Source organism: Opisthocomus hoazin, chromosome 6 (assembly GCF_030867145.1).
Source record: "Opisthocomus hoazin isolate bOpiHoa1 chromosome 6, bOpiHoa1.hap1, whole genome shotgun sequence".
Taxonomy (NCBI): domain Eukaryota; kingdom Metazoa; phylum Chordata; class Aves; order Opisthocomiformes; family Opisthocomidae; genus Opisthocomus; species Opisthocomus hoazin.
The window spans coordinates 61,942,207-61,954,538 of NC_134419.1; the positions used below are offsets into that span (position 1 = coordinate 61,942,207).

The 12,332-nt window shown below is 35.0% G+C and overlaps 1 protein-coding gene across 3 annotated transcripts in view; it reads left to right on the forward strand.

The window, feature by feature from the left end:
• MYOF (myoferlin) overlaps window positions 1-12,332 on the forward strand; it is a 73,298-nt gene that overhangs the window by 36,110 nt on the left and 24,856 nt on the right. For all 3 annotated transcript variants that reach the window (XM_009935674.2, XM_075423450.1, XM_075423451.1), the window contains exons 18-26: window positions 1,489-1,613; window positions 2,094-2,210; window positions 2,576-2,753; window positions 3,592-3,716; window positions 4,238-4,344; window positions 6,569-6,761; window positions 7,789-7,944; window positions 8,982-9,113; window positions 10,492-10,655. In XM_009935674.2, coding sequence (XP_009933976.2) covers window positions 1,489-1,613; window positions 2,094-2,210; window positions 2,576-2,753; window positions 3,592-3,716; window positions 4,238-4,344; window positions 6,569-6,761; window positions 7,789-7,944; window positions 8,982-9,113; window positions 10,492-10,655 — 1,297 coding nt within the window. The remainder of the gene's footprint in view (window positions 1-1,488; window positions 1,614-2,093; window positions 2,211-2,575; window positions 2,754-3,591; window positions 3,717-4,237; window positions 4,345-6,568; window positions 6,762-7,788; window positions 7,945-8,981; window positions 9,114-10,491; window positions 10,656-12,332) is intronic.

Sequence of the window (12,332 nt, forward strand, 5' to 3'; positions counted from 1 at the left end):
TATGTGACTTTGTGTTGACAGGAAATTACATCAAGACATCGCATTCATTTTTTTTATCCATTTGTGTCACACAGTAGTCATTGTGGCAAAGTTATACAAGGCATAACCCTTTATTTTCACTTTCTTATCTCAACCATCCTTTCCTGTGATAAATGCATCCTTCTTTGCGCTGCAGATCACTCAGGATATCTGTTGCAAGGTTTGGAACCTGATTCTCATCCTTTTTTGTACCAGGTTCATTTGTTCAAAGACAAAAGCTAGGATACAAGAAGGAAAAGAATATAGAATCTCTCCTGTTCACTCAAAACTAGGCAGTATTTCTCTGCATGTGTGTTCCTTACCATGTTCTAATTCTCTTTGCATTACTCATCAAATTTAGCAATCAACAGCCTTGGCATGTGTTTGATTGTTACTGAAAGAACAATTACTTCCCTTAAGTATAGATTTTAATTGGCTCTAAAAAGAGCTTTTTAGAATCTCATTCATCTAATAAATTTGCAAGGGATGAATGCAAACCCAAAAGATAACAGTAGTAGTACAACTGAGGCTTCCCTATATATACTTTTCTGCTAAAAAACAGAACACTGCTCAAAAATAAAAAGTTCTGACAGTAAGCATTAGCAATGGTAATGCCTTTTCAAGTTCTTAGATGTCTTAAATATCTGAACATAAACAATAGCTTTGGTGTGCAGTTTCCTAGCTTAGCTATTAAAACTGACAAAAATATCTAAATCCTTCTTAATTTTTTTTTTAGCTAGATTAAGACATTGGGAAATTTTAGCTAGTCATGGAATAAGAATAGTATGCACATTAGAGTTTACTGTCATCAGAATTAAATGAGAATTAACTGAGCTTGCAGACTTTGTCTTGTATGAATTTTAGCTTACTGAAAAGGGAGTTTGTGAGAAGCAATGCACTGAAGCAGTTATGGTTAGAGTTTGCAGCAGTCTTGTTTCACCCTGAAGTATAGCCACAGAAAAATCATACTAAAAATTAGAACAGTAGGATTAACTATGCTAAACAGTAGGGGCTTTTTTCTGCTACGGTGTGCATCTTTTTTGTAGCTGTTTAGCTAGAACAATGGCCTGTGCAGTTAAATGAATGCAAATGTTGTTTTACTCTGTTTCATTGTTTCTAGAAAATATGTTTTCTGTTAACAGAAGAGTGTATTACTCTTTCACATAAATGAAAACCTGGTATTTTGAGTGGGGCAGAAGTTCTGTTTATTCTGTGGGTTTTTTACTGCATGAAATAGTACCTAGTAAGTATTATACAATGAAAAAGAAGGTTAAGAACAAGTACAGTCACTGGTATAATTAGTTTAAATTCATATTGTGTACCCAGAGAATAAAGTGTTCTTACTTTACTAATAACTAATACGTAACTAATACCTAACATTTGTTCTGCTGGGTTTGATAATAATGTTAATTGTTTTTCTGTCTCTGAATGATAATTAACCAAGATATAATGGTGATTTTTTTCTGTTAGTAAACACTGGAGAAACAGAAGTTGGCTTTTTACCAACATTTGGGCCTTGTTACCTAAACTTTTACGGTAGTCCAAGAGAATACACTGGATTCCCAGACCCATATGATGAATTAAACTTTGGAAAGGTCAGTTTCTTTATTCATTGTTATTAATAAAAGGATTAACCCCAATTGTTTCTAATCAATGAATGAATTCATTTTAATGGGTTTTTTTGTTTCACTTTACACTCCCTTTGGTGTTTCTTTTTGAATAATATTTTATGTTTATGATTATCAAGGAAGTATGATAGTTATTTTCCATTCTTATGTGTTTTGATTTTAAAGGTGGTTTTGAAGGAGCAGCAGTGGTTTTGATAATTTTCACCTTCTGCATCTGTGCATGCATTTATATTTCTTATTTCCTTGTTTTCTTAAATATATATTTTTCAATTCTAGCATTAATTAAAGTCAACTGCTTTACTTAATTTGTTCAAATATGTACATCCATGCCTCTGCAGAATTTTTGAGAACACTTCAGTGAAGTCAGATTCATGTACAGCTAAAGAAAGAGTATGCTTCTTTAGGAGAAATACATAAAATTGGATTCAATGTGTGATTATGTTACAGGGAGAAGGAGTTGCTTATAGAGGGAGAATTCTGGTTGAACTATCTACAGTTCTTGAAAGCAAACCTGTTAATAAAAAGTTAGAGATGATTCCTAATGATGACTTACTGGTTGTTGAGGTAAATCCTTGTTTTACTGTCAGTGTTGGTAATGGAGATGTGCTTTGTCTGGTTATTTTTGGAGAATGATCTGACTTACTAAAATTGAAACATTGGAGTTGAATCTCAGAATTAAAAGAGGTGGATATTGGTGGTGAGGCTACGAAAATTTCATACCGTGGTAGCTTCAAACGTTAATTTGAAACATTTGTATAATCTCAAATGTAGTAATTTATGATACACACAATGTATCTTTTTGGTTGCTTCTCAGAAGCTAGTAAAAATACTAAAATTATTATTTCAATTAAGAAATTGCTATTGTTTTCTATAATTGTGGAACCTGATTTACAAATATTGAAATACAACTGAAAAGGTTCTTCTCGTAGAAATACCAGCGCAGACGAAAGTTCTGCTTGGCTGCTGTGTTTCATTCTGCTACCATGCTGCAAGACACCGGTGAGCCTATTCAGTTTGAAGTTAGCATTGGTAACTATGGCAACAAGTTTGATACCACCTGTAAACCTTTGGCATCAACAACTCAGTACAGTCGTGCTGTTTTTGATGGTAAGGATGATGCTGCTGGTATGGGGATAAAATAATGTAAAATTCTCTTTTTGAGGTGCTACTTTATAGCTTTGGAATAACAGCCCTAGCTGCACTAAAAACTTACTGAAAATGTTACAGAAAAGAACATGTGGCTCTTCACAGCTTTTGAGATGAAGTTACATTTATGGAATACATGCTGCAAAGCCTACTGAGGTTATTAGAGAAATTTTCACAGAATTCAGTGAAATCTTTTGACAATGTACTAGATGTGCACAGGAAAATTGGCAAGAAAAAAATCACATTATTTTACAGGTATCTAAAAACTAGGGATTAAATAGGGAAAATACCTTATGAACATTCTGATTTAGAATAAAATAAAAACTTAGTTTTGAACCGGGTGTCTAGCAGTCTAGAAGAAAACAACCCAGGTAGATCACAGGAAAATATATTTTGGCTATAACTTTTATTTTATTAACTGCAAACAGTAGTTCCTGTTTCTGTGTATTAAATGAATTAATCAGGTTTACTCTGGAAAACGATCACTTGAATATTTTATTTCAGAGTTACACTTATATTAATGTGCTATCTACATCAGTAAGTTATGGGAAAGAATAATTAACATGTTAACAGAAAATTCATTGAAAAAAATCCATTGGATTTTGCAAAAAAATGAAGTGAAAGTTTAGCATCTGACAGACACTACAGTGACTGAAAAATACAATCCTTTTAAAAGATTGGACTAGCTTGTATGTGCTTAATAAATTGTAGTACATGAATGAAATAAGTATAGCAACTTGTGTACAGTATCTATTCCTGGCATGAATTCTATCTGTAACATACAAATATTTCATACCAGGTAATTATTATTACTACTTGCCATGGGCGAACACAAAGCCAGTTGTAACACTGACTTCCTTTTGGGAGGACATAAGTCACAGATTAGACCCTGTGAATGTAATCCTAAACATGGCTGAAAGACTGGTAAGACATTTAAAATCTTTCTTTTGCTGATATGCTTTTCATTTATACATTTTTTTTGTGTAGAGATGTAATTAAAAAGTGACATTTTTGGCAAATTATGGAACAGTTTTCTGTCATTTTTCCCTCATTTTTCCTATTCAAAATTAAACGTAGCTCAGTATAACAAATGACACTGCTAATCATCAGTCTGTATTCTGGCATGGCCCAACATACTCCTGCTTGAATCTGCAGGGAATTCCCATAGGAAGGGAGAGTCCTCAGTGTTGGTTAGGGCATGTTAAGTCTGTAGAACTGTTATGTGCTTTGGAAGTTAGGTGCAATATAATTAAATAATACTAAATACAGTGAGAAAGACCATAAGAATAGACCTGTTAAATATGAATCAAGTTTGAACATCTGAGTATTTTTTTATTTGGGCTTTATTCATACAAATAAAAAGATTAAAGTCCTGAAACTCATATTGACCATAATACCTCAACGGAACTTTATAATTGCAAATCCTTTTCTTTTAAATTCCTCAGCAATCCAACTTGGCCACCCTAAAATCAGGAATGCAGGCTAAAATTTCTGAAAACCGATTAGCTGAGATATGGTTGAAGCTGATTGATGAACTTACAGAAGATCTAAGGTAAAAGTACCTTTTTTATCTCTTGTGTTATCATTCTAGGCCTGCTCAGAATCTTTGCTATTGCCTTTACTAAGTCAGAAAACAAATTCTAAGGACTATAAAACTGATTACCTCTGTGAACTGACCTGAGAACTGGAATTACAAAAGTCTCTTGAAGTAGTAAAATGGCATGGATATTGCCAATGAAGTCATCCAAGCCAGTGAATTTTTGTAATTCTCCTTCATCGTAGTCACTGACAGTAATAAAACAGCATCTCTTGAAAAATCTAAGGCAGGACTGTTCTGAAAATGTGAAATTGTGGATCTCTGCTGCCCTTCTATCATCTTACCTTCTTTAGAATTCCTTGTGTACCTTTTGTTTGCCCATGTTTTAATATTATTTCTGAAACTGAAGAGGGAAGAAATTCCGTGATTTACTGGTAAGCCCAGAATAAAAACTTTAAAAGCTATTTAGACCTTAAGGGCCATAAAGGTGATATTTTTGAAGAAGCCTTTAGTTGACATGCCTGTATGTATGGGAGTGTTCAGAGAAGGCAACAGGTATCAGCACTTAGGGTTTTGAAGGAGAATAAATTCTAAATAGAGAGGAAGGAAATGTATGAAAAAGAGACATTAATAGAAGGAGAGATGTTGAGGGGGGGAGAGACACCTGAAAAACAATAAAGTGGGTAATGAAACAGCACAGGAAAAGGAAAGCGAAAAACGAGAGAACAGTTGTTATCCATTAGAGAAAAGAACAGAGAACATGAAATGGGAGAACAAATTCATCAAGCTGTAGAGCCAATATAAAAGTGAATAGAGGAGGACACAAACACTGGAGATCAGTATATACTAGCAAAGATATGGTGGAAAGCTTATGTCAAAATATAAACTAGTAACTTTGGAGAATACCTACTGTGATCTCGAAGAAAGCAGAGAGAAAACTGACATACTTTAGAAAAGCAAAATGTGCAGGGCAAACTATTGTCACACGGAGCCATCTAGTGAGCATAGGAACTTCAGGTTTTATATCCATTATGTCAACACATCCTCCTGTCACACATCTGCACTGTTATTAATTCAGTCTGTTATTTTATAAAATATCACTGAACAATTATGGAGCAGTAGCGCTTTGATATATCAACCAAGTGAGCTTCCCATTGTTCATAAGATACAATGCTCTTTATGTTCTTTTTCAGCAAACTCATTAAATCTGTGTCAAAGATGTCATCCCCTGTGTTGAATTCATGGAACAATTTGGCTTGCCGTGCTAAAGTTTAAATGAGTTAGGAATCTTGACAGAGTTTTCAGTGCACTATTTATACCTAAAATGAAATTTCTGAAAGTTCTGATCTGGTACATTTGATTAATGTGTAAGTACTTGCACCCAGGGTAGGCAAAACTTGCATTCAGATTAGTACAACTAACTATAGTGGAAGGCACAATTGTCAGTATCAAGGTTTTGCAGAATTAAAGCCCTTAGAAGTGCATGGCTTGTCATTAAAAGTAAGTCACAGAAGAGTCAGTCTTTTCAAATGTGGCAATGTTGTTGGAATTTTTTTTTTTAAGTATCATATTAAAGACCTCTTCATGAACTCTGTTAAAGAGATATAGTCTTTGGTCTTTGAAAAGCTGCCTTTTCCGCAAACCTCCACCAACTCAAAAAAGCTCATTTTTTCCTGGGCTCTACCATGATGCTTTAGGATTTCTTGGTTCCACTGAATAGTTACTCTGCCCTCTGGTGACTCAGAAGTTGTCTCACGGATTTCTTTTGGAGTTCTTCCATGTTTTGATGCCAGAGGGTTAGATAATGCTAAGACAAGCCATATTTGTATATTGAGTTTCTGAGAATTTACAGTTTCCAGTAAAGGAAAGGAACCTACTCTTGGTGTGAAGGCACTGATTTCATCTTAGAGGTGTACATTCTGAGCCAGTAATTTTCTAATTTGAATGTATAGGGAAATGGATTTTGCTTAGTTTGTTAGCAGCATTTACATTAAAGCATACACCTCGAGCTTTTCTACGTTGGTGCTTGTTATGTAAGCACAGCATGTCCCTTGCTTACTGTAAACATTTTGTTAGGTGGAAATCTGCAGAAATAGATGCTATAGCACTATTCCAGTGTTTTTTAATCACAGGAAATAATAGCACTCAATCTGTTGCCATTCTATACATGTCTGCATTTAGTGTGTGGCTAAATAAAATGCACTTACATTATTAACCATAATAAATATTCTCTTTTCAGTAAATCATTTCCCGTCATAGAAGGCAAATCTAATATTACAGTCCTTGACACTCAGATAGAAAAACTGCGCCTCAGGTCTCTCAGACAGATTGGAGAAGCAGCAGCAAGGATGAGAAATGAAGCTACTGATGTGAAAGCCACTCTGACAGAAATTGAGGATTGGTTGGATAAACTATTGCAACTGAGTGAAGAGGTTGGTACGACACAATACCAGTGATTCAGTTGGTTTAGAAATAGCTAACACAAACTGGTGTAATGTTCACTGCTGATCAAGCAATATCCTTAGAATTGTACTTTTAGATGCTGTGAAGGTAAACATGTTCCCCTCTGTAATTAGGATTTACTTAAATATATTATGTTCTAGTTTGTTAGCTCTCTTCGCTGAGAGCGTGTGTTGGGAAATAATCACCCTGTGATTTGTAGAATAGACACTATTCTGTTTAAAGGGACAGTATTTTGTTCTTTCCCTTCTTCCAGAATTGCAAGTCACATTGCTGGTTCGGAGACTACAGGATATATGTTGTACTTCTACAGCTTGTTAGCCATAGTAGTCAACTTCTAACAGAGTTAAATCTGTTTGTGTTGTTTTTTAAATTTTCAGCAACATCTTAACTTTTCATCTCGGTTATCTTGTAATTGGTTTTCACAATATTGTAGAAATGTGGGTTTTTTTTCTTTGTCACTTCTGCTTTGCAAAGTTACTGATTTAAAAAAAAAAAAGAGCAGTTAATTTGGCAGACTTGCAACTAGCATACAAAGGTGTGCACAAAGCTGCAAAAAGATAGTAGGCTGTTTCTGTCTTGCACTAAAAGTCTTATGATGATCTATCCTTAACATGGAAATATGACAAGCACTTAAATATTTAGCAGGTTAATCCAAAGCATTAGCATTTGGGGTCAGTCACTATAGTCACCATAAAGGAACTAAGATACAAAATGTCTCTAGAAAAATGTGCAAAAGATATAGGAACTGGGTTTTTTTAATAAAACTTATTTGCTTTACAACAATCTCAAAGGTATTTTTAATGATTGTTTCAGAACTATGTATTGTGTTACTTGAAAACTTGCTCTGTTTGTCATAAATTTTTGTTTATTATTGATGCTGTGATAAATCCTTTGACATAAATCCTAATTTATGTTTCTGTTGTCTAAGCATTAGATTAGTTTAGCATTCTATTAATTACCGTTCTTCACTTTATTTGCCTCACAAATAATCCACAGCCACAAAACAGTATGCCTGATGTAATCATATGGATGATCCGAGGAGAGAAAAGACTGGCTTATGCTCGTGTTCCTGCACACCAAGTGCTGTATTCCACAACAAGCCCCGAATCATCTGGTAAATATTGTGGAAAGACCCAAACAATCTTCTTAAAGGTACCTTTTTTTTCCCCCTTAAACAATAATTAACTTCAACTCCCTAAACTGTGCTGCCTTCTGACATGAGCATGAAACATGCAAACAAATTATGAGCAATGACGTGTCAAAACTCAGGACAGATTAAAAGCCAACTGCATATAGCTTCTTCAAAATACCACAGAAATTGTGAAGTTCATCATAGGTCAGTTAGAACCAGCATCAGCCCCTAATTCTGAGGCTTTTCTGAAAGAGCTCAAAATTGTGACAGGACTTTTAAAATGTTACTGGGGTTGGTGTTTCGGGATTGGACATGAATGGCAACTTTCAGAGGGAATAATTAGTCTAAGTCAGAGAAGTTCTAAAAACCTGTTTAAAGTTTTGGATGGTTTTCTGCAAGTAACATAGACGTGTGTCTACACCCAGAAGTTCCCTAGTATGTCTCTCTGATTGAGTCTTACTCTTGAATAGGAATGCCTTTCTCCATTTAAGTTTATATTGTCTTTAATTGGAATAAACTTAACCAGAAAAAAGGCAATCTGACTGTAGAACAATAGCAGAGTTTACAGAGTTTGTCAGTGTACTAGTGGTTATATTGATTAATGCTTCAGTGCAGACAAGCCTGTATCTTCATGTTTTTATGCAAGCCCCCTTATCCCGCAAGTTACAGTGCATTGCTTCTACATTTAGTGAACCATTCTGACTAACCTCTGCATTTCCTGACTCTCCTGATAAGAAACACTAACATCAGCACTGAAGTTTTTTTAGAGTTATTGTCATAATTAAAAGTTCACTGGTGGATGAAACTTGGGAGACAATGTATGCGAACAGGGATGATACTACTGTTACTGTGTTTGGTTTTCACATGCCCTAGGCAGGTACCATTTAAAGAATGTTTAATTCCTGAACTATTTAGGCTTTTGAGGAAATGCAGTACAGGAAGAGATAAATAAATCATGTATTATTACTCATATCTCTATGTTATTGTATATATTTTACTGAAACGTACAATACCTGCGTGACATAACAAAGAATAACCTTTTTTGTTCACATGCCAGTATCCACAGGACAAGACGAAAGATGTCAAAATGCCTGTGGAGTTGCGAATTAACATTTGGCTTGGGCTGAGTGCAGTTGAAAAGAAGTTTAATAGCTTTGCAGAGGGAACGTTCAGTGTTTTTGCAGAAATGGTATGTCCATCATTGCGTTCTTACTTTAAACTTGGACATGAGTGTTAGGAATTCAACGAAATTGGAGCTCTTCTGAATTTTTTTTTCTTGCATGCCAGGCAGAAAGGGAGAGTAGTACTTATTTACTGAAACAAGTGGCCCCCATTCAAGGCAATTCATGGTCAAGTCCATTGTGCCTACCAGACGAACTTCAGCAGACCAGATTCTGAACTGTTTAATCAGGTGAAAATCTGGTTAACTCCAGTGATTTCAAAGACATTTATTTTAGATTTTTATCAGTGTAATTAAGATTGGGATCTAGACCATTATGTTTTGGCATGTGAATAACCCTTTTATTTTAATTGTTTCTTCACTTGTACAAATGATACCTGGATACAAGTGGGTTTGTTTAATAATAGTTCTTTTGTAGCAGTAGAAAATTTACTGTTATGGGAAAAACTGGTCAAAACCAGTAGATTTTGCTGAGCAAAAGCTGTAATTTGATAACATTTCAATGGTAAGACTTAACAAATTTGGAATAAAAATCCTTAAAATAGTCCCACAGCATACAGCAGAGATTTTGAATGATAATGGTAAACTTCAGGTATCTTTTATATGCCCCATTACCTAACAGTGCATATAATCCAACATCGGTATAATAGCTAATGAAACAAGACATTATTACAGAGGCTTCTGTCACCATTGCACCTGTGTTTAAATATTCAGTAGTGCTGTAGTAAGTCACTTAAAATTGTCAATGGTCAAAGCCATTATTTAAGTATAGAGTTTAAGAGGCTATGGAATATCTCATTTTTTGCTCTTTAGACAGCAATCCAACAATTTTACAGGAATAAGAGCAGAAAACTCAAGACCATCATAAACTATGAATAATAGCATTAGCATAAGGGGAAATATACTGTATAAACTGTGCTGACATCAGAATCATGGACCTGGTAGCTTCCATGATAAGACTATAATTCAGTTTTATATGTCAGGAAAGAAGATACTATAAATAGGAAGAGACTTATGATGGAAAAGAATGAGAGGATCATGTGTTTAGGGGACAGAAGAAAATCGTTTGAATAATGTAATACTATTGTATTTAACTAAGCTTTAATTTGGAGGAAGTTGTACTGTAGTTATAGAGAGGCATTAAATTGAGAAGATAGTGTAGTTTAGCAGTGAAATCATTGTTTACCAGGCAGCACAGAAGAAAATGAAAGAAAGAAAATAATTATGACATTAGGGAGTAATGTGGGAAAAGGACTACCTAATTTCAGAGAAAGTAAACACATAGCAGAATGTTTCAGTTTTAACAGTTACAAAAAATTTTTTTTTTCTTTTTCCTCCTAAAAGCTTTTCATTCTTCCTAACGTACTGATTTATTCTTCTCAAACAGTATGAAAATCAGGCTCTTCTTTTTGGAAAGTGGGGCACCTCAGGACTTGTTGGTCGCCACAAGTTTTCCGATGTCACAGGAAAAATCAAACTGAAAAGAGAGTACTTTCTACCCCCAAAGGGCTGGGAGTGGGAAGGAGAATGGATGGTTGATCCTGAAAGAAGGTCAGATTTTCTTAATTTTATGCAGGCAGGAATAAAGAATTTTTATCTCAGAGTGTAGAGTAAAAGCTCCTCTCTCTGTTATCTTGGCTGAGAAAGAGATTTTAAGCTGAGCTTTCTAGGACAGTAAAAGCCAGCCAATAGTCAAAGCTAGTTAATAACACAAATTTATTTTACTTTTTAAAGAAAGTAATGTTAAACATATAACAGAAAGAATGCTTCCATTTCCTACAAACCAGCTTACAGTAGAAGTTCCCATGTGATGATGGGCGTACTGCTTATACTCTCTGCATCTCGGTGCCTCATCTTAAAAAAAGGGAAACTTTCTGAGAAAGTTACTGTGAGGATCACTTGTGTCTATGTGAGGTTCTCAGGTCCTGCTGCAATGGTCTCACGCAAGACACTTAGATAGCTAGACCTTCCATAGATAGAAACTTGGCCCTGACATCCAGTATAAATCTGCAGTACATGATTTATCAACACCATTACAGCATTTGCATGGTCGTTTGCATACAGTGGATGCTTTTTTTGTGTTTTTTTCACTAAACGTTGAGAAGGTCCATTGTCACAAGTTATTTCTCAAACTGACTCAAGGCAGGGGTTTTCAGAGCCTAAGGCTGCGGTGCCGTATGACAATTACTGCCCTGGCGGACTGAATTCATGAGGTGTCAACCCTCCTCCAGCTCTAACAGGTTCAGTCTTCCTCTGTCAGAGGTTTTCAACTCCTGAGTTGTGCCAGTTCAGCTATTTGTGTTGCCACACTTTAAACCAGACTGGGTAAATGATCTGTTTCACAAGCAAAAGCCAGCATGAGAAAGAGATGACTTTCTTTTGTCTTAAAAGGTTTGGCCCATTTTAAATTCTTGTGTTCTGAAGGTAAAAACAAATACAGGACTTTTGCTATAGAAAAACTGTGCAGGAAAAATATGTGCTATTATTTGATCCATTTTAAAATCGTGTCAGTTTATAGGTATGAATGGATGGACTTATTTTCATATTCAGTGAACAGTTTTTATTTCAATGACTAGTCTGACATCAAGTAAAGCAATAAGAGACATAGAGATACTTTCTCAGATAATGGGGAAAAAACCCTACTGTTAAAAATGCATAAGCATGTTTATGTCTTGCATCTGCTTTTATTGGAAAATAATCTGCATGGCTTCATGTGACCAGCAGATGGCATTTCAGAACATACTTTAGTGCTTTCTGACTCACCGTTAATCACAAGTGTCTGATTTAATGTTCTCATTTCTTTTACTTGCAGGTTAGAAAAATGTTAGCCAACTGATTACTTGCCTTGTCCATAGCATAAAAGGCAACAACATTAAGTACATTGCCGAATTTTAGTGCATAACTAGATATATAAAAATTAGAAGTGCCTATAACTGTCGTGTGCAGTCTGGGGTTTCCTGCATTTAAATATATGGTTGTTTTTATTTTTCTAAGAGTAAGTGCTGAAAGCAGATCCTGGATAACACAGCAGTTAAAACATTCCTGCTAGTCACTCATTCTTACGAGTAGTGTTCCTCCTGTTGCTTACTACTATTGCTTCCATTTTAGGAAGACATTCTAAGTACACTGTACTCTTAATAAATGGAACTTCACAAAGACGGACAATCCAGAATTCCAGCACGTGTGCACATTCTGTACTTGTTTCTATATATTCTTTGTAGCTAACTA